Source organism: Phacochoerus africanus, chromosome 6, assembly GCF_016906955.1.
Source record: "Phacochoerus africanus isolate WHEZ1 chromosome 6, ROS_Pafr_v1, whole genome shotgun sequence".
NCBI lineage: Eukaryota > Metazoa > Chordata > Mammalia > Artiodactyla > Suidae > Phacochoerus > Phacochoerus africanus.
This window is the reverse complement of record NC_062549.1, coordinates 20132905-20154461: the sequence shown is the minus strand read 5'-3', so window position 1 is coordinate 20154461 and position 21557 is coordinate 20132905. Positions and strand designations below refer to the sequence as shown.

Sequence of the window (21557 nt, the reverse complement as noted above, 5' to 3'; positions counted from 1 at the left end):
TTGTTAAAATTTGTGACATTTTCTATGATCAAGTTTTTCATCCATAGTTGCTTAACATAACTTTCTCTTTCTATTCACGCCTTCCTCATGTTGGGCAATGTCAGAAAATCCAGACATTTTGGAAATCCAGCCCAGAGAACTTGAGGCAGATCCAAGTTAAGTTTGGGTTTAGTAAGAGGTATTTATAAAGTCTGCACGGCATTACATGGTTAGCTTCCATTCCTAGTTAAGTTATTACTAGTCACCTCAGTACATAATGACCTCTCAAAACACCTCTACCACCCTCTCACCTGCATGGACTCAGAGTCGACTGGCACCAGAAGTACACGCATAGCAGAGGAAGCATGTTTTGAAATGTAATGAAGAAAGGCACTAGTCTTTGGAAAATTCTTCTTATAGTTACACATGGAAAACTGAAAGCTGAAAATCTATTTCTCATGGACACTAGGTCAAAAGAACCCTATTTAAGAGACTTGACAATATGACATATTATAAACAGAACTTCTTCCTCATTTTTTTTTTGCCTTTGTAGCAAATCTTAGGAAACAGGATTTATTATGATTTTGGTCTTAGGGCTCATGCATATATCCCTACTACAACCGGTAAGTAGGTTTGTAGGAGAGGTCATACGATACCAAGGCAGAATCACAAATACCAACACATTGTGGTCAAACATCCCAGAGGAAAGGGTTAATTATCTTTCTATTCTTCCTATAGAAAATATTATGAAATCATTGTTTTAGGGAAAGGCAGCCAATGAGCAAGCAGTCAAAATATGAACAGAAAAAAAGTACTATATAATCAGCTATAAATTTTTTTCTGGATTATGTGATGTTTGCGATATTTATCAGCTCTTTCAGATGTGCAGTTTTTGTGTTTTATTGTTCTAAAATGGTTAATACCAATATTAATTTTTGCATTTAAAATTGTGTAGCAAAAGTTCCAAAACTACATATGCTTCAGATCCCACAAAAGCCAACCCAGAGATAAAAACAGAAATGGAAGCAACTAGACTAAAAGTGAAATTTCTTTCACTTTTTGATGAAACAATGAGATTTAAGGCCCAATTTTAAGAAAACTTAAACTTTTGATAATGCATAGCAAAGAAGCCTTTTTATTCATGTATCTGGTAAGAACGACTTTTTAAGAAAAGCAACTTTTTATGTTTTAAGTTATATCTGCATTGTTCCTCTGCAGGATTTAAAATAGGAATTAAAACCATTTATAAATATCTCAAACTTTAACTCTAGGGTTATAATCATTGTCTTAAAGCTGCCTTCTTTAATAAAAGAAGCCAAATGTTAAATTACAACTCCCAACTTGAAGTAAAAGAAATTAGTGTATTAAAGTTTATGGTTCATGGGGCTCTCTGATTAATAAATTTTGTTCAGAAGGCTATAAAATATTAAAAAAAAATCCTACCCAGTCTATATAGAAATTGATACTCAGTAATGGAGTATAAAAGGTAATTTAGAAATGTAATCTTAAACAAGTAACGCAGCATTTCTAAAAAGGAACACCATCCTTAAAAATTAGCAGAAGGCACAAATGAACCTTTCCACAGAAAAGAAAATCATGGACTTGGAGAATAGATTTGTGGTTGCCAAGCGGGAGGGAGAAGGAGTGGGGTGGTTGGGGAGCTTGGGGTTAACAGATACAAACTATGGCCTTTGGAATGGATTGGCAATGACATCCTGCTGTGTGGTACTGGGAACTATGTCTAGTCACTTACGATGGAGCATGATCATGTGTGAAAATAGAATGTGTACATGAATGTGTAACTGGGTCACCATGCTGTACAGTAGAAAAAGAAATTGTATTGGGGAAATAACAATTAAAAAAAAAAAAAGTGTAAAAGGCAAAAAAAAAAAAAAGCCAGACGGATGAGAAAGGGGCTTGATTGCCATCTACTGTAATATACACTAGATTTTTCTCCCTTGATTTTTGTGTCAAAAGCTTATAAGTTGCCCAAGAAGGGATGCAGCCTTCCTCTGTAATATTCCTTTTGATGCAACTGCAGTAGGTCCCAGGGAACCTGTCCACCAGGCAGCTGGAAATAAAAGGAGAGACCTCAGGAGAGAAGTCAGGTCAGGAGATCAGGACCTGATGGTCATCTGCTCAGACACTGCCTAGAGAGAAACAGTAAGAAAGACCACAACAGGGCTGAGAGGACAATCTTGGAAATCACATAGTTGAGGACTAAAATTAAAAGGTAACAATAAACATAGATTGTTGTAATTGTGGTTTTAAACACAGAGGACACGTATACATGTTTACTCAGCAGCATTTTACAGAAAGAAAAAAAAATTAAAAGAAAAAAAAAAAGGATATGGCTAAGGGAGTCAGCCAATCCCAGAGTACCCTAGAGAGGATGAGTTTAAAAAGTGAGCAGACTTCCACAAGTATGGTAGTGGATTCACCAGTGCAATTTTTTTTTCTTTTTAGGGCTGCACCCACTGCGTATGGAAGTTTCCAGGTGAGGGATGGAATCGGAGCTGGAGCTCCAAGCTCCATCTGCAACTTACACCACAGTTCAAGGCAGTGCCAGATCCTTAACCCACTGAGTGAGGCCAGGGATCAAACGTGCATCCTCATAGATACTAGCTGGGTTCATTACTGCTGAGCCATGACAGGAACTTGACCAGTGCTAATTTTATTATTAGTCATATATATATATATATTTGTATATTTTTTATATGCTATTGTGTATTTATCAAATACTACGTATATTTTTAAAAGAGTGGAAATACAGATATGAGCCTGGGAATCACTTTTAATAGCTGTAGGAGTTCCTATCCTTTAAAAAAGTTATTAGTATTTTATTTAACATTTTCATTCAAGTAGAGTTGATTTACAATATTATATAAGTTTCAGGTGTACAACATAAATTTATGAGGTGACTCGAAAATTTTAAAGATTATACTCCACTTATGGTTATTATAAAATATTGGCCATATTCTCTGTGCTGTACAATCTAGCCTTGGAGTTTATGTATTTCACACATAGTCTCTTAACCCCTTACTCCTGTCTTACCCCTCTTCCCACTGATAACCACTAGACTGGTTTCTGTGAGCCTTTTCTTTTTTTGTTATATATATTTACTAGTTTTTAAGAGTCCATATATAAGTGAAAACATATAGTATTTGTCTTTATCTGTCTGAGTTATTTCACTTAGTGTAATATCCTCCAAGTCCATCCAAGTTGTTGCAAGTTTTCATTCCACTCTGATTAGTAGCCATCATCAATCATGCCCAGCGCATAAAGCTGAAGGCAGTTTCTCCCCCTGCTCTAACCAGGGAATGGCTCCAAAGAGATCCAGGAAGGAGGTGGACAAAACCTGAAAATGCCGAAAATATCCAAACTCAATACATCTTTGTGTGTGTGTGTGTGTGTGTGTCTTTTTAGGGCTGCACCCATGGCATATGGAGGTTCCCAGGTTAGGGATCTAACTGGAGCTGTAGCCACCGGCCTATACCACAGCAACACCAGATCTGAGCTGCATCTGCAACCTACACCACAGTTCATGGCAGCGCCATTCTAACCCACTGAGCGAGGCCAAGGATCAAACCGGCAACCTCATGGTTCCTGGTCAGATTTGTTTCCGCTGTGCCACGACAGAAACTTCCAAACTCGATACATCTTGAGCTTTCTCACATTTGTCTTCCCTGAAAGAAAAATCTAAGCAATGATCTGTGAACAAAGAAAGCTTCTTTCCCATAAATATTTGGATTAAGTATTGGATTAAGACAGAAAAGCCATGATACAGCAATAAACAGAACCAGTGCAAAAACACATGAGTCCTAACTTGAGCTTCTAACGTATTTCTTGCGGGTTTCTGAAAGTCATCCCTCTTCTTTGCCCGTCACTTTTCTCTCGGGTAAAGCAAGATGGCTGGATGAGATGATTCCTAACATCCAGGCTGAACAGAACCACTCTTTAACCCTATGTTTTCTGGGTTTTCCTTCAAGGCACACAAGCCTTCTGCTTCCCGAGAAAAAGCTGCAAATCTTGGGGTTCCACTGGGGATCATCCTCCCAACGAAATGGCAGAGTTGGCTAGAAACTGCCATGACTCACAGAAGTGCACTAATAAGCACTGCTGCAAAAAACCTCATGGCATTAAACTCCAGATGTTGCCAATAAATATTAGGCAAGTAAGCCCAAGAGGTAAAAGGGTCATTCAAGGAGAAGCACTTGTGTCTCAAAGTCAATGTGCATATTGTACGAGATACCTATATCACAAAATAGCCCATGTTTGCATTCTGGAGGGAAAAAGAGGTCAGTGTCTCTAAAACAAAATAATTGCTTTAATGGATTAATACACATACACACACACACACAACAATGGGAAAAACAACATTCATCTCTAAATTAAGCCCAACAATGTAGACCGGTTACAAGTGCTGAGCACTTGGTGACTCATTCTAGAAGAAAGCATGAGCAAAAGGAAATCACAGCATCACCATGAGATGGGAACGGTGGCTAATTGCTGTCAGTTACATACAAACACCAATCAGGGCAGGAGGGGGATGTGCCCCACAACGTCCAATGTCCTGACATCGGTAACCATCACTAGGATCCAGGGGAAAAGCTTTAAAACCTTCAAATAGCAGGTTAATTGTCATTCGGTAGTTCAGAGTGCAAAGGGCACTGATGGTCTCCACCTGCTGAGAACAAAGTCAAGACCAGCACTGACTGTAGAGCGTTAAGAACACTCATCTTTGTCAGGTTGCACTTGGCTTGCAGTTCAACAAGATGCCTGCCTATGAGGAGCTTAGGTTTGGGGCAAACACTAAGGCCTTGTTCCCAGATGCCACCTGCATTAAACTGGTTGGGCTAGGCTTATGCTGCAGTAGCAGACATTCCTCCAACTCTTGGGACACAATGAAAGTTTATTTCTTCGGCTCCTGGCAGTTGTCCTCTACATGGTGACTTGATCAAAGTCACCCTTTGACTCTGTGCTTGTGCTCCGCCATCTGAACATGTGGCCACCACACTCCCTGGGAAGGGAAAAGGGAGCTAGAGGTTTGCGCCAGGGTTTTTGCTGCCCTAGCCTGTTAGGGCTGCATGTTTCTCTCACAGCTACTGTCTAGAGCTAGACATCCTGGGACGCTGGGAAGTGCTGTCTTCCAGGAGCATAGGAGGAGAGTAGATATCAGCAAACACAAGAGACAACTACAAAGAGAGAGCTAACAAAGAAGAGATACACCTTCTCGTCCCTACAGAAAGTTAATAGATCTTAAAGGCTTAAAACCTATCAGCTGTTCACCCCTAGAAACCCTACTGCTCCCCTTTTCTAACTGGCTACACAATGGACTGGCCTCTTTTCACTAAATCTATAAAATGAGCTAACAGTAAGCAGATATGATTGTGGGTGGGGGACGTAAAAATATTAGGCTGAGGAAAAAAAAGGTTAAGATGAGCTGTTTCTACCCAAGTGCTTTCATGCCATGCCATGACCCTCCAAACCAGTCTTGCCCTTAGGCTTCATCAAAGCTCAATGACGACAGGGCAAAAACAAGTATCAAAGAAGCAGCAGAGGCAGGGAAATCAAAGAGATTAAACCTCCAACAAGTAAGGACCAATGAAAAATCCCTTGGTTTCTATATGTTTCCCCCCACCCCAACACACACACACACACACACACAGATAACCACAGCAGTGTGACAGACGTGACCTCCTATCTACAGATCTACAGCTCTGGCTAAGACCTCTCTTGGGCACCTGGATTCCCAAATTTAATGGCTTACTTGACATTTCCTCATGGATGCAACTTAAAAATCATAAAATTACTATAGTCAAACTCCTGATTTCACCCCCAATCTTCCCCTATTAACATCCCCCCCCACACTTGCCATTTTTCTCCATCTTACTAAATAACACCAAGGCCCAGTTCATTGCTCAAGCCAGCATCTTAGGAGTCAGCCCCAATTCCTCCCTTTGCCCCATGGGTAACACCTTATCGCATCTTACCACTTCCATCTTCAAAATGAACTTCAACTTGGCCCTCTTCTATCCAGCTCTGCTGGGATCACCCTGGCCCAAGACATGATCCATCAGCTCCAGCAGCTACTTCCCCGCCTCCCCACCTCTCCTCTTGACAGCTTCTCACCAACCCTCTGGGAGCCTGAGTTTTCTCTTTGTAAGCCTCTCCCCTATCTGAAACCCTTCATTGATTCCTCCATTGCACTAAATATGATATTCAGGCAAAACCACAGCATCTCTCCAATATGCTCTTGAGCTAACTATGCATCTGCCACACTGGTCTCTTTCCACCCCTCAGCAGGAGACATTCTTCCCTACTTTGGGGTCCTGGCACAAGCTGATCCTGCTCCAGGAAGGGTTCTTGGCCCGTCGTTTAACAGGGCTGCTCTTTTCTAACATTTAGGTTTCATTGCAGAAGATACACTTCCTTCCCCCTCCCATCTTCTACGCCATCTTTATTTTCTATCTCGGTTTCTCAAAATCTCAGTTGGTTTCCTGGCAAATATATGTTAGAGCTTGCATCATAGTACATGTTTTGAGATCCAGTTTCCACTCTGTCTTCCTCAATATAGTATCACCAGAGAAGGGGTCTAATACATACTTTGAATGTAGAATGACATGCATTTTACAGCGATAAAAGCCATTCTCACCAAAAAAGGGAGGGTTAACTGTACGTTTTATACTATGTCAGTGTCCAATACCCCAAAGGTCACAAAGCAAACTCCCTACAGAAACCTAGCAGGAAACCTCATGAGTGAAGAGGGCCAAAGACAGAACCAACGTGGAGAGACAGCTCATTTAAAGTGCAGCTGCTGACAACTCCAGCTGGTACAAATTTAGGCTTATTTCCAGATTTTTAAAAATTTTTCAAGAGAAGTGGGAAATCTGGAGCATTTAAATGAAGAACTTCAGGGTTTTTCCACTGCTGAAGATTAAACTTTAAGTTCCTGTGGGCAAACAAAACTTGTTAGTAGACCCAATATGGCTGCAGGCAACCAATTTGAAACACCGGCTTTAAAAAAAAAAATGTATTTTCTGTAATCTGTCTTTCCAAAATATTTTCTGAAAATAATTAAGAACAGCAATGGTAGCAAACTTAATAGCATGCTTAGTATATGCCAGGAGCCCTTAGAAACACATTATATATAAATTCCAATGATACAACCACCCACCCAATGAGATAGATACTAGGCCTATCCCTACTGGACAGAGAAAGGAAGGACAAGAAACTAGCCCCAGGTTAAACAGCTAGTAACTAGCAGGGTAGAGTAGCAATCGGACCCCAGGTCCCAGAGCCTGTGCTCTTTACTATGTAAAGAGAAATCAAAATAATGAGATCACATATCCTCCTTAAAAATGTTCTGCTTGAAGAACTACAGAGACATTTCTCCCAAGAAGATATACACATGGCCAAAAAACACACAAAAAATGCTCAACATTGCTAATTACTAGAGAAAGGCAAATCAAAACTACAATGAGGTTTCACCTCACACCAGTTAGAATGGCCATCATCAAAAAACTCTACAAACAATAAATGCTGGAGAAATGTGGAGAAATAGGAACCCTTCTACACTGTTGGTGGGAATGTAAACTGGTGCAACCACTATGGAGAACAATATGGAGGTTTCTTTAAAGAAAAACTAAATATAAACTACCATACGATCCAGCAATCCCACTCCTAGGCAAAATTATATTTCTCCAGATAACTTCTCTACCTGGAGAAAACCATAATTCAAAAAGATACATGTACATCCATGTTCACTGCAGCACTATTTACAGTAGCCAAGAAACAACCTAAATGTCTACCAACAGAAGACTGGATACAGAGGATGTAGTACATATACACAATGAACTATTACTCAGCCATTAAAAAGCATGCAATAATGCCATTTGCAGCAACATGGATTGACCTTGAAATTATTATACTAAGTGAAGTCAGAGAAAGAGAGATATCACATGAGATGTCTAATCTATAGAATCTAACAAAAAAAATTACACAAAAGAACTTACAAAACAGAAATAGTCTGAAAGATTTTGAAATCAAATTCATGGTTACCAAAGGGGAAATATAGGGTGGGAGGGATAAATTAGGGGGTTGGGATTGACATATACATACTATTATATATAAAATAGATAGGTAAAGGACCTATTGCATAGCACAGGGTAATCCACTCAGTACTTCATAGTAACCCATATGGGAAAAGAATCTGCAAAAGAATGGGTATATGTATATGTATAACTGATTTACTTTGCTGTACACCTGAAACAAACAACTTTCTACGTCAACTATACTCTAATAAAATTTATTTAAAACAAACAAGCAAAAAACATTCTTCCTGACAAAACATTCTTTGATGCCTTTCTGTCTTCTGTTTAAGTTCTGGCTACCTCTAAAAAGGTACCACTGTCCAGGTATGTATAGGGTTAACCCTTCTTTATCTATTTAGTACAATGTGAGAAAAGCTCTTCTCAGATTTCTCCCTGCCCCCCAAACAAATTACACAATGTGCAAGTCAGACATGAGCGCATTTAGGAGCTAAATTGCTTAACTATATAAAGAATAGATAAAGTTTGGCTTTGGTGTGGCATTGGGCCAAAATTCTATTAGGATTTGGCTTCAGCCTTGGTTTCTGGCAGGCCAAGCAGCCAAATGCTATTTCAACTTTACTTTTGGCAACCCTGACCTTGTGAAATTAATGATCGTTTGATCACGTAGGTTACTTACATATCTGATCATCTTATTGCAGCCCTGTTAGTCACAAAAATAGGGATGTTCTTTGGGCTATTGTTGCCAAATGAAAATACCTTGTCCAATAATAAAAGTAGGAAATTTCATGTAACTTATAAAAAGTCTCCTTTTTTTATATTAAAAGTTTATCAGCCAGGGGAGTTCCTGCTGTGGCTCAGCAGTAACAAACCCAACTAGTATCCATGAGGATGGGGGTTTGATCCCTGGCCCTGCTCAGTGGGTTAAGGATCTAGCATCGTGTGAGCTGTGATGTAGGTTGTAGATGCAGCTCAGATCCCGCATTGCTGTGGCCAGCAGCTGCAGCTTCGATTCGATCCCTAGCCTGGGAATGTCCATATGCCACAGGTGCGGTCCTAAACAGTGGGGTGGGAGTGGGAGGGAGCTTATCAGCCAGGTGAAAATTAAAGGCACACTGATTACAGTAATTCATGTAAACAACAAATAATTGTGCCCCTATGGTATACCAAGTATGGTTATGAGTCTAAGGGATCTATCAAAACACAAAACTGGTCCCTGTCCTCCGAGTCTACACTTTAGTGGATGACCTAAAAAAAAAAAAATGTAAGACATAAGATGATACTGCTTTAGAAAGTGATGGATATATTGAGTAGGGGAGGGAGAATAACCCAAGAGCCAGAGGATCAGAAGCATTGAGAAAGAGGCCAAATGGTGCAGGAAGCCTCACTGAGGAGGTTATGCTAGAGCAAAGGTTTGAAGGAGTGAGCCTTATGCATCCTGAGAAAAAGAAATTGCAGGCAGAGGGAACAGCCAGTACATGGGCTCTGGGATGTGAAGATGCCTGGTTGGATCCAGGAGCAGCCTGAACCTGGAAGAGTATACGTAGCAGCAGATGACACAAGTGACTTGCCAGGGACCAGATCATGCAGGGCCTGGTAGGACACCAAAAGGACTCTGGTTTTTAATTTTAGTAAAATGAGGAGTGTTTACAAGAGTCTGAGCAGAGGAATAACACGATCTGACTCGCACATTAACAAGATCATTCTGGCTGCTGAATTGAAACCCACGTTTTATAACAAATACTGTGCACATATCTTTAAAGAAAGGAAACCACAGGAATGGCAACAAAATTAAGCTTGGTCTTGAAGACTTTTAAAAAGCATCTTCCTTAAATACAGCCCAAAGCTTTGGTTTATGGGATCCTTTCAATGAAACTGCCTTATGAGCTTCAGCCAAGACAGCAAGCCCAAGAGTTGAGGTCTTTTTTAAGTCAGTTGTCATTGGAGAGGAGGAAAGTTTAATGACTTGAGAATAGCACCATTAGCACGACCCTGTAGCATCCGAGTCTGACAAAAATCTATGTTGCTCCTTCACTGACCTGAGTTGAAAGAGTATATTTTCAGTATCACAAGTATACAACACAAAAACCACAGGAATTGACAGCTCTGGGAAATTATTACCACTACACTACGATGCCAATTTAAAAAAAAAGAAAAATATGCTTGGTACAATTTTAATTAGGTTGTAATAAATAGGTATTCTTACTAATATTACAGATTCTTATACACCAGACATTCATTCTATGACGATGATATTCAACTTCAGCCAAAGAGTGATTTAACACTCAGCCACTTGACCAAAATGCGGTTGGTATGTATTCTGGACCAAATGTTTTTGGCCCCTCCCGAATCCATAGGTTGAAGCCCTAACCCCCAAAGTGGACGGTATTTGGAGGTAGGGTGTCTGGGAGATAATCAGGTTTAGATGAAGCCAAGAGAGTGGGGCCCCAGGATAGGATTAGTGTCCCTTTAAGAAAGGGGAGAGAGACTAGAGCTCACTTTCTCTCCACCAATGTGAGGTCACAGCCAGAGGGTCCATCTACAAGTCAGGAAGAGGGCTCTCACCAGGAACCAAATTGGCTGCCACTTGACCTTGGACTTTCCCACCTCCCGAACTGTGGAAACGCATGCCAGTTATTGAAGCTACCTAGTCTACCGTGTGTTGTTATAGCAGCCCAAGCAGTCTGTAACAGTAGATGTGTAAGGTCACATGTGAAAGCAACATTTGAAAACTATTATTATTATAAGATCTTTCTCGTCATGAGCAATATATCATGGCAGTCTTAAGTGACTTATGACTTACTACAGTGTTTTTTTTCTTTTACAACCATTAACTTTTGGCAACTTGGATCCAAGCAGAACATAATCTATAGCCATTTGTATATTTATAGAGAAGAAAGAAGAGAAAGCAGAGTGTTTTTTAAAAATGGTTTCAAATATTCTTTTCTACCTCCCACCCTCTCCCAACAGTTCTCCATAAAACTGGGTGTTCAGTAACTAAAGCCAAGCTGTCCCACACCTGATACTGACTGAGGCACGGCCAAGACAATGGGTAGCAGTGAAGACATGCAGCATGAATCTAAAAAATGCATCCACTTCCTCAAAGTTAGATGGGGACAGCAATACCAACCATGCAGAGCCATTTACTATCTGACCTTTTACGGTAAAAGCTGTCAAACTCCTCTTCTAAATGGTTACCTGTGTCCAAGTAGTCATAGTTCAACAGTAACTGTGATGTATCAGGGAAAGCAAAGATATGCTTGGAAATTGTATTAAATAACATGCATCGTATAAAAATGTTTTAGCATCTGGGTGTGAAATTAGAGAAGGTAATCCTGTATATGCTCAAGGATGGTGTGTGGTTGATGAACCACAAGGCCCCCCAGCCCCCACCAGGAACTAGCAGTAGCCCTCCAGCTGGGGGTGAAGGCAAAGATCACACCCCACTTTCTTCCATCACCTTCTGCTGCTCATCCTAGCCTCAAAGCTTCTCTCACAAGTTCTACTTTATCTGCTCCTTGAGTTCTTCACTTAGCTGAATTGACCAGGGCTCTTGGATGCCTTTAGGCTTTTCCAGTGTTGCCCATCAAGGACTCAATTCTTCATTTTTTATTTTTTTTTGTCTTTTGTCTTTTTAGGGCCACACCCGCGGCATATGGAGGTTCCCAGGCTAGGGGTCCAATCGGAGCTGTAGCTGCTGGCCTATACCACAGCTACAACAATGAGGTATCTGAGGTGTGTCCGCGACCTACACCACAGCTCATGGCAATACCGGATCCTTAACCCACTGAGCGAGGCCAGGGATCAAACCCGCAACCTCATGGTTTCTAGTCGGGTTTGCTAACCACTGAGCCACAACAGGACCTCCTCGAGTCTTTACAGCACAACTACAGAATGAGCTTACTGCTCATGTGTGCCACCTAAGTTTGTCTCTTTCTTAAGTACAAATTATACACATGCTTTTATACAGATGCATACAATGCTGGAATTTCTCGACCAATTCTGACCATTATGACTCTTTAACTGCCACTATGGTTGAAAGGTTTATGTATAAAAAAGCAAGTTTCAGGCTGGAGAGGAGAAGCATTTGGGCAGAGTGCCACCAGACAAACCATCCCTGGAACTCCAATGCCCTTTCTTTGCTTTGTTATAATTGTCGATGGAACTGTAACTGGGCTCTGATCCAACACTGCGAGGAGCGCCCTCTCCCCTGAACACTATCCTCAGTGGCATGCACCAAGGTCTTGGTACACAAGGAAAGGAATGTTAACCAAATGGCTGCAAGCATTTGTTGTTTTGTGTGGATCTGTCAGCACAACAGAGTAGAAAGCACTGGCCAGGTGTTAGAATTGCTGTGTTTTAGGCCAGACAGTGCCACTCCTAGCCTCAGGATTTTGGAGAAGCTATTTAATCTCATTCTTACCTACGAAATCAGGTCCCTTCTTTGTTGATCATACCATGAAACTATGGCCCGAATATACGCTCTACTGTCATACTTTTCAGAGCTCAACCCTTTAATAATAAATGCTCACCTGTTCAAATACGGGTTAACTGCAGTTTCTCCTGAGATCTTTTCAAGCATCCAGTGCATATGTAGTGGGTCTCTGGAACTCACTTAGCATGAAGTCATTCTGGCTTGCCTCTCTTATTCTGACCCCTGACAATTCCTAACTAACTATGTGCTCATTATGTTTCCTGTGCATTATGTCCTTTCATATCATTGGTGACATTATATTGGGTTGGCAGCTTCTGTTAGAGACATGCCTGCTCCCAGAGCCAAGAAATACAGATAGCCAAGAATTAGATCATTCTATCCCCAAATTGCTACAGACCTTCTCAGAGGCAGCTGAGCTATGTAATTTGATCAAGGGTAAATATAATCCACCCTTCATCTTTGACCCAAGTCAAAATTCTTTGAGCTTTCTGTTTTAATCCCAGATGACTGCTTCCTGCCCACTATTATAAATGTCCACCAGTCGCCCTCCAGTCATCTCCCATTTATCCACCTGTGGCTTATCCACAGCACCAGGCTTTCTCCTCCCCCTGCCTCCAGCACCAAATTGCAGGCCAGCTCCTTTAACTCTGTGCCAAAGAAATACAAACTAAATCTAATATTAGCCTAATGAGAAAAGGCTATCTGCTGCCAAAGATTCACAGAATGCATCCCAAAGCCAAGGGCAGGCAATTATTCACTGTTTTAGATGCTGGCACTGCTTCTCCCTTATATAATACAGCAATCAAGATTTTCTGTGTTTCTATCCAAGGAAGAAAAAATACTTGTAGCATTTTAACCTCTTCTTTTGCCTCATCCAGACTGTCAGTGTATCAGATTATATTTTCTTTTCAAGTAAATCATTAGCACATTTAATGTTAAAGGAATGAAAAAAATCCTGGTTTTAGAGGCATTATTCTTAGATTTGAATTTCATCTTCCTCCAATGGTTAGCCAGAAACTAAGTTTTGGGAAGTCATCCAAAGCCTTTGCTTTCTCAGCTGCAAAATGGGGATTTTATAAACAAAAAGGCAGGGGGCAGTCACACGTATACAGGGGACACGAAAAGCCACCAAGGCTCTTGATCAGTCCTCTGATTCACCACTTTACAGGCTCCGGTGAATTAGCCTTGTGGGCAAGAAAAAAAATAAAGATTAACTTTATGAAACCCTTATTTTATAGGCATGAAAACACAGCATACGTTTCCTCGTAAGGTCAGAGAAAATCAGTTTTAGAAGTCAAGAGTTTCTAATTTCCCACTGCTGTGTTTAGGCCATTTGTGAGGACACAGACCAGAATTCCAAGAGAGGGAGCAGCCAGGATATTGCCTGCTGATGGGCTGATCTTTCTCCACAGGCCAAGTTGCCATGGAAACGCACATTCCAACTATCAGAGCATTTAGGAATATCACTTTCAAAACAGACTCCCTTTTCCACATTCTTCTTATGATTGAAACACATGTGCCCCCAGGCCCAAGAACAAAGGTCAGCGAGAATGTTCGCACAATTCTATCTTTTCATCTTACTCCTATACCGGGAGATCCTCAATGGCTTCCAAAGATCAGAGCAGCACTGTCCAATAGAACCTTCTGTGATGTTCTATGTCTGTGCTATTCAAAACATCATCCCTGGACTCATGCAGGCCACTGGAGATTCAGTTGGTATGACCAGAGAAGTGATTTTTTTTTTCATTTTATTCATTTTCATATGTGTCTAGGGCCATGCACAGCTAGTGGCTACCATACTGGATGGTACAGATAGGAAATAAATCCATGCTCCTAGCATTCAAACCCCATATGACTTGGCCCCAGCCTACTGTTCCAACCTCAGCTTCCACAACACAAATCGTGACTCAAGGAGACTGCTGCCCAGTGTGCCTGAGGATGTTCGCGGCCACCCCTTGGCTCAGAGAGCCAGGACTTCACTGCTAGGGGTCCTGGGCTCCTTCTATTCTTACTGCTGGGCATTTGAATGTTACTTGCATTATACACCATAGGTAAATTTCTTCCTCTACCTACTTTCTCTGGCAATCCCATCCTTACTGCACTGGGAAGAAAGAGTTAGTCAACCTCAGCCTAGTCTGGGAAGAATGTCAGTCACTCACAGGGCTGCCTCCTGGAAAGATGCTATGTGGAACCACACCTGGTCTACAGGACCGTGAGCTGGCCTTGAGCCCACATGACTAGAACGGTAATAATGGGGGAAAATAGGGGCTGTGCCTTCAAGGAAATGCATCCTCATCTTGGCTCTCATCTGGGGTGGTTGTACGTGCCCCTGGGTGGGAGAGGGAACAAAAGAAGCTGTTTACCTTCACACCTCCTGGACCTGAGGAGATGAAGGGTGAGACTGACTCTCCCTTGCCTGGTATCCACCTGTAAAGCTAAGTCAACATAGTTTTTGCCTTTTGAACTTATGACTGCAGCTGTGATATGTATGCATACCCTCTGGATTCCAAAGTCCTTGTTGGCATTTAGGACTCCCATTGGTAAACATCTTTTGCAAATCCACATTTTAATTAGATCTGGCTTTTCTAACTAGCCTTTGCTACCCAGTAATAAGGCTTAAAAGTAAGCTTGGTTCTCTAGTGATGTCTCTTTGGTCTATAAGAGTGGAAGGCAACTCGTGGCATGGAGAACCTCTTTCTGGAACTAGAGTCCTAGTTTTTTGTGTAATTGGGGCCGAAGGTCCCAAATCACATTTAAGATAAAAATGATTTTTCTCAGAATATGCAGAGATAAGAGGTTTTTTTGTTTTTGTTTTTATGGCTGCACATGCAGCATACAGAAGTGCCCGGGTGAGGGGTCAAATCAGAGCTGCAGCTGCCAGCCTATGCCACAGCCACAGCCAGATCCGAGCCACATCTACAACCTATGCCACAGCTCATGGCAATGCCAGATCCTTAACCCACTGAGCGAGGCCAGGGATCAAACCTGCATCCACCCATGTCAGTTTCTTAACCTGTTGAGCCACAAAAGGAACTCCAAGATAGAGATATTTTTTAATTAAAAAAGGATATAAAATTCAGGGTCAAGATGGGAGATTAAGCTCAATACAATCCCCTCTCAGGCTCCAGAAACTTCAAGATGCTATAAAATATATTTTTATGTAAATTTATGGAAGACCAAACCTGACATGAGGGAGGAGGAATCTAGGTGCCAGAAACCCACAGCAATGAGGAAGCCTGAATTTCCCTATGCCCACTGGAGATTTGGAACAGGAACTGGCTTCAAAGCCCAACATGGCCAGAGCCAAAGTGGCAGAGCTCACAGGTGTGCGAGGGAGCTGGAACCAGGTTCCCGTGTGAAGCCTGTGGAGGGGGGAGCCCATCTGGAGAGGGCTTGATTTGCTAGTCAGTCAGCAACAAAAAGAACATCAAATTGAAACATAATTAAACACCTGGTCAAAGCTGTTCCATCCCCAAAAGTTCATGAAGAGACAAACACAAAAGCACCTCATCAGTGCTCCCTTCAGCAGCACAAAGATCAAAAAGGCATCTCATCGAAGGGCCTCCACATTCCAAGGCACACATGGTCCCCAAGGTAACTACCCCCCCTTGGCAAATAACAAGCAAAACTGGAAGCCTCTGGAGGAAAGAAAGCACCATCAAAGGCAGAATGCCAACTCAACAAACAGAAAAAGTCACAGCTGAACTGCTTAAGTTAATGAGACAATCTGAAAAGGGCTTTAGAATAAATATGCTTCAAGAATGCTTATCTTTAGGGAGTTCCCATGGTGGCTCTGTGGTTAACGAATCTGACTAGGAACCATGAGTTGCAGGTTCGATCCCTGGCCTTGCTCAGTGGGTTAAGGATCTGGAATTGCTGTGAGCTGTGGTGTAGGTCACAGATGTGGCTTGGATCCTGCATTGCTGTGGCTCTGATGTAGGCCGGTGGCTACAGCTCTGATTCGACCACTAGCCTGGGAACCTCCATATGCCATGGGTGTGGCCCTAAAAAGACCAAAAAAAAAAAAAGAATGCATATCTTTAAAAAAAAAAAAATCAAGTGCAGAAGAAAGTTTTCCCCATAAAATTTCAGCTCCAAATATAAACTGCTGCTCAAACTGTGGAGTGGACTCTCAGATTCCATGATGCCTTTTACAGAGAAAGGACATTTTTATGAAAAGGGGAACATGCTATACACACTGGGTGGCGATCTCCCCCTCAACTCTAAAAAGAAGCACCATACTCATTTTCCCACATAAACCCTGCCATAGACTAAATGTCTCCACTCCCCGAAAATTCATATGCTAAAACCCGACAGTTATTAGGAAGAGCAGCCTTTGGGAAGGGCTTATGGGATGAGGGTGGAGCCCCCATGAATGGGATTAGTGCCCTTGTGAAGGACTCCAGAGGGATTCCTGGTCCATTTCTACCATGTGAGGACCCAGTAAGATGATGGTGAGCCGTCTATGAGCCAGGAAGCAGGCTCTCATCAAGTACTCAATCTGGTGGCACCTTGATCTTGAACTTCCCAGCCTCTAGAACTGTGAGAAATAAGTGTCTACTTTTTTTAAGCCACTCAGTTTAAGATATTGTTACAACAGCTAGAACAGAGTAAGAAAAATACACATCCGCTCCCTCACCCTTATAGTAAGAAAAATACACATCCGCTCCCTCACCCTTATAAAGGGAGAGTTGTACTCCATTCCATAAATAAGCGGTTTCTTTGGCCAGTGTCCTATGAATAGGCATTGCTTTCATATTATAAAGATCACCAGAGGGACCATTCTCCTGCAGCTGTCTTTGCACTCCTGCATGATAATTTCCTTAGGACAAGTTCCTTGAGAGGGAAGTACTGGCTCAAAAATTATATACATTAACAAATTTTGATAACTACTATCAGACTGTCCTCCAGAAAATCTGCACCAATTTACATTACAGAGTGGCTTTAAAAGCATGCATTTCTAGCCAGAGGTTTCTTTTTTTTTTTTTTTAGGTGAGTCGAGGGTAGGTCAAGTTACCAGAGATTCAATTATTTACCCCAGGAAAAAAGATGACTCACAACTCCAATAACCCTCTAAATGCAACAGAAGGGCACATTTACATGTGTCTGTACATGCACAGAATGCATTCACACTGTCCGTGGTACAAAATCTCCAGGGCAAGTGACACTGCAGGTAATCACTCTGTGGTACTCATTTTCATCTTGTCCTCCCAGCAATCATGGTTGTCATCAAATCTTCCATGAAAAAATAAGTCCCTTGAGTGCAACTAAAAGCTTCTAGTCTGTTCACTCTGATTCATAAGGTCCGTGTGGAGACACTCAGAATCCCCTCTCCACTCCAATTGTTTGGGATTTCACTGTAGATGATCTGGATAAATGCAAAGAAATCTGGTTTCCAATTAGTCTATTCCCAAGGAGAGATGCATTGTGGATTACTACATTCTCAGTGAAGTGGGTGTGCAGCAGAGCAAACGTGAAGTGATCTAGAGGCACAGGCAAGTGCTGCTGACATGAAAACTGAAGGCTGACAACAATAGCACGTTCCGAATAATTCAGCAGCAATCAAATCACATTAGATTTGAATTGAACTTCTTACGTTACCCATCTGTGCTGCAAATAAGAGAATCTGGATCTGTTTAAAGTGGAATTAAAATCAGGGAGGTGTTAATTTTTCCCTACTCTAATTTTTAATATTTTAAGCATCTCTTCGAAAAGAGCTTACTCGGACATAGCATTTATCTTCCTGGTTAAAGAAGACCCTTCAGACTTTTCTTCACTCTTTCAAGATGCCTGTGTGGCATCACTGGCTGATCAGACAGACGTCATAATAAGGCTCACTTATTCCCAACTCTTCTCACAAACCAAACATCCACGATCAACTAATTTCCTATGAGGTGCAACTTCTCTCAACTAAAATGTGTAGCACAAGATATGGACAATACCTTCCTCATTAATCATTCCCCGCTCCCTATAACACACCCACACACACACAGTTTTAATGTCATCAGTTTTTAATTATCTACACTCACGAAGGGAAGCAACTGTGGTAATTATTCAAAACCATAGATAAAGTAGAAAAGTTCACATGTGATTTTGGAAGGCATGTTTTCGGGGCTGGGAAGTAATTACTGTATTGCAGCCAAGTGCCCTTTCCACGTAATGTTTTGTTTCTTGGGTGGCTGCGAAGTTTGCTTTCCAAAGTATGCATACATTCATGCCCTCCACAAACATGTGACGGGCAATTCCTTTGCAGGAAACGCACAGGGGAGAAACCAAGTGCCACATAAAGATTACGTCTCTGTTTCCAAGGAGCAACCTCATATGCCCCTCCAACAAGAGTATCTTCACCGATTTCAGACAAAACCCCATACAGTGCCAGTTTCATTGTGGAAAATCTTCACAAGACATTTTCCTTGCTAAAGAATCATCTACCCTCTAGCTCCCTGATTGCTACTGTGTGTTTTATGGCTACATCTAGGCTAAAAACTAAAAGAACAAAGTAGTCTGCAACAAAATAAAACAATTATACCTGTCATTAATTAGGGTCCTGTTTATTACTCTCTACCTCATAGAACTGTTACAGAGACAATAAGCCAGTATATCGAGAGTCCTTCAAACGGTACCCGGGATACATGTATGTATTTAATAAAATGTCAGTTGCTATTCATTGCGTGTGTCTGCAAAAGCTCCTCATACTCATGCAGACAACTGGGGCTTTGGCGAAACACTTCCACACACACTGTATTATTGCATCTGTTCAATCGGATGGGGGAGGTAGTTTGTATGATATCCACTCTTACAGGTGAAGAAGCTGAGACTTGGAAGGTCACATGACTTGCCCCAAATCATAAAACATTAAATCTGAGCCTGGCAAACAAAACATTCAGCATGAAGTCCAAGGCACTCTGTAGATCATTCTATACCATTCCCAAGAGTCTCATGCTATGAGACCGACCACAAATGTGTTTCAATTTTCCTCAAAAGGGGATGCAGCCAATGTTTTCATTTCTGATTCCATGCAATCGGGAGCAGTGTTCCTTTAACTGAAGATAACTATGATAATCAGTGAAAGCACCATCAGTTCTTCTCTGGGGCTGGACCACACAAGATCAAAGTCGCAGCCTCAGACTCCTTAACTGGCTGGATTATGACCTACCTTAGCTGTCTCGGCTTCTGCCTGCAGTCGCTTGGGGGTTCCTTTTTGGTCAAGCACCTTCTGGAAGTTTTTGTTTTTAATGGATTGAGATTCAATGCCTTCACCTTCAATTTGCAGTTTAATACCTTCGGCACAGGCAGGGTGATCAATACCCCGTGGGTTCAAACCGCAGTGGAGAGCTAGGAAAGAGGGGGAAAAAAAAAAAAAAACCCAACTCAGAAAAGAGATCTGCTGAAGAAGGCGTCCCTGAAAGACACTATTTCATCGGCTTAAGTGGGAAGAAATAAGGCATCTCCAAGCTGAGAGGTGGGGTCATAACTGGGGCGATGACTGGTGAGGAGGGAGCATGGTAGGGAAGGGAATCCGGAGCTTGTGAAGTCAGGAAGACTAGAGTACAAATCCCTGAAACCATCAGTTTCAAGTGTCTGACCTTGAGCAAGAGATGAATCCCCACATTACGAGAATAAGAGTCAGGCAACTTGGTGACTGCCTCCCACACATGCAATTATTTCGACCCCCTGCAATTTTGTTTATATCTCTGCTTCCATCTAGAAAAATCCTCATTCCCTCTGGCTTCTGAATCTTCTCTATTCTTTCCAGCATCTTCTCGAGTATACCTTCTTGTAGTCATTCAACAAACATTTATTGAGCACTTACTATGTATCGCTCCTGGGTCAGATCCAAGAAATATGGATTTACATAAGATGGATGTTGGCTTCCAAAAACTCAAAATCCAACAGAAGAGGCAGACAACAGACAAAAAAATGAGTGGTTTTACAAGAGTCAGTAATGCTTCACAAAAGAAGGAAAGGTCAGCGGGGAGGGGTCAAGGGAGTCGATCCTAGTAGCTTTCTATTTTCATCTTTCTCTCTACATCCTTTCATGCGGATACCCTCACAAATAGGATCTAAAGCCCATTCTGAGGAGTCCCTCCTATGTACCCGTCACCATCAGTGAAATAGCAGTGATGTTATAGAAAACATACATTCCACCTGGATGACCTGCATGAACCACCAGGGGGGGTGTGTGTGTGTGTGTACTTATGCACATGCAGCTGGTCGCTGTGCATAAATATGTGTTTATGGTCGTATGTGTGTTTTGAGGTCTCTGGTAGAGAATTCCCTCCTCTGTGACCCCCAACCCTTCCAATGTTGCTAAACTTCCATTATTATCCCCTGCCCTTTGGCCTCAGAGAATTTAAGGCCAGAATATTCAATCCCCTGCCATCTCCCTCCAGATTCCACTTCATCGACCATGGCCTTTTACTCAGCATCGTCAGTTTTCCCCTTTCTCAGCATTCTTCCCCTTCAAAAGACATCTGTGATTCTAAAATTCTTCCCTTTACTTAGCACCCCATCCAGGTCAGAGCTTCCTTTTCTCTGGACTAGGCTTCTGAAATAATATTTCACACCTGAAGGTGTGACGGAGGGCTTCCCAGAAGAAGCAGAGGTTCTTTTCCCACTCTCCCACCACCTCCCTACAGGACCCATCCATTCCCATTGCTTCTGATCCAATCTAATTTTAAATCCAGCCTAGAAAGGCATCTCTGGAGTTTCCTAGTGGTTAAGGATTCTGCATCGTCATTGCTATGGCTCAGGTTTGATCCCTGGCCCTAGAATTTCTGCATGTTACCAACATAGCCAAACAAACAAAAACTTCTATGAGCGTCAGACCTAAGTAAAACTGTTATTCAACATCCCAATGTCAACGTGTCACAGATCTCACACTTAACATGGTCAGGCTGAACCTTGGTTTTGCTACCAAAAGATATTCACCTTTTCCAGTCTTCTGCAGTTACTCCCACAGAAACTGGAGTCCTCCTTGACACCACTCTCTCCATAATTCACCGCATCCCTTCCATCTGTCATCAGAGCCAGTAAGGTCTACACTCGAAATGCTGCTTGAACCCATCTACTTCACTCCATCACTTTGGTCC

The 21557-nt window shown here is 41.9% G+C and overlaps 1 protein-coding gene across 2 annotated transcripts in view; it reads right to left on the bottom strand.

Moving 5' to 3' along the window:
• SAMD12 (sterile alpha motif domain containing 12) overlaps nucleotides 1–21557 on the bottom strand; it is a 428710-nt gene that overhangs the window by 372208 nt on the left and 34945 nt on the right. For both annotated transcript variants that reach the window (XM_047783374.1, XM_047783375.1), the window contains exon 2: nucleotides 19622–19800. In XM_047783374.1, the coding sequence (XP_047639330.1) occupies nucleotides 19622–19800 (179 nt within the window). The remainder of the gene's footprint in view (nucleotides 1–19621; nucleotides 19801–21557) is intronic.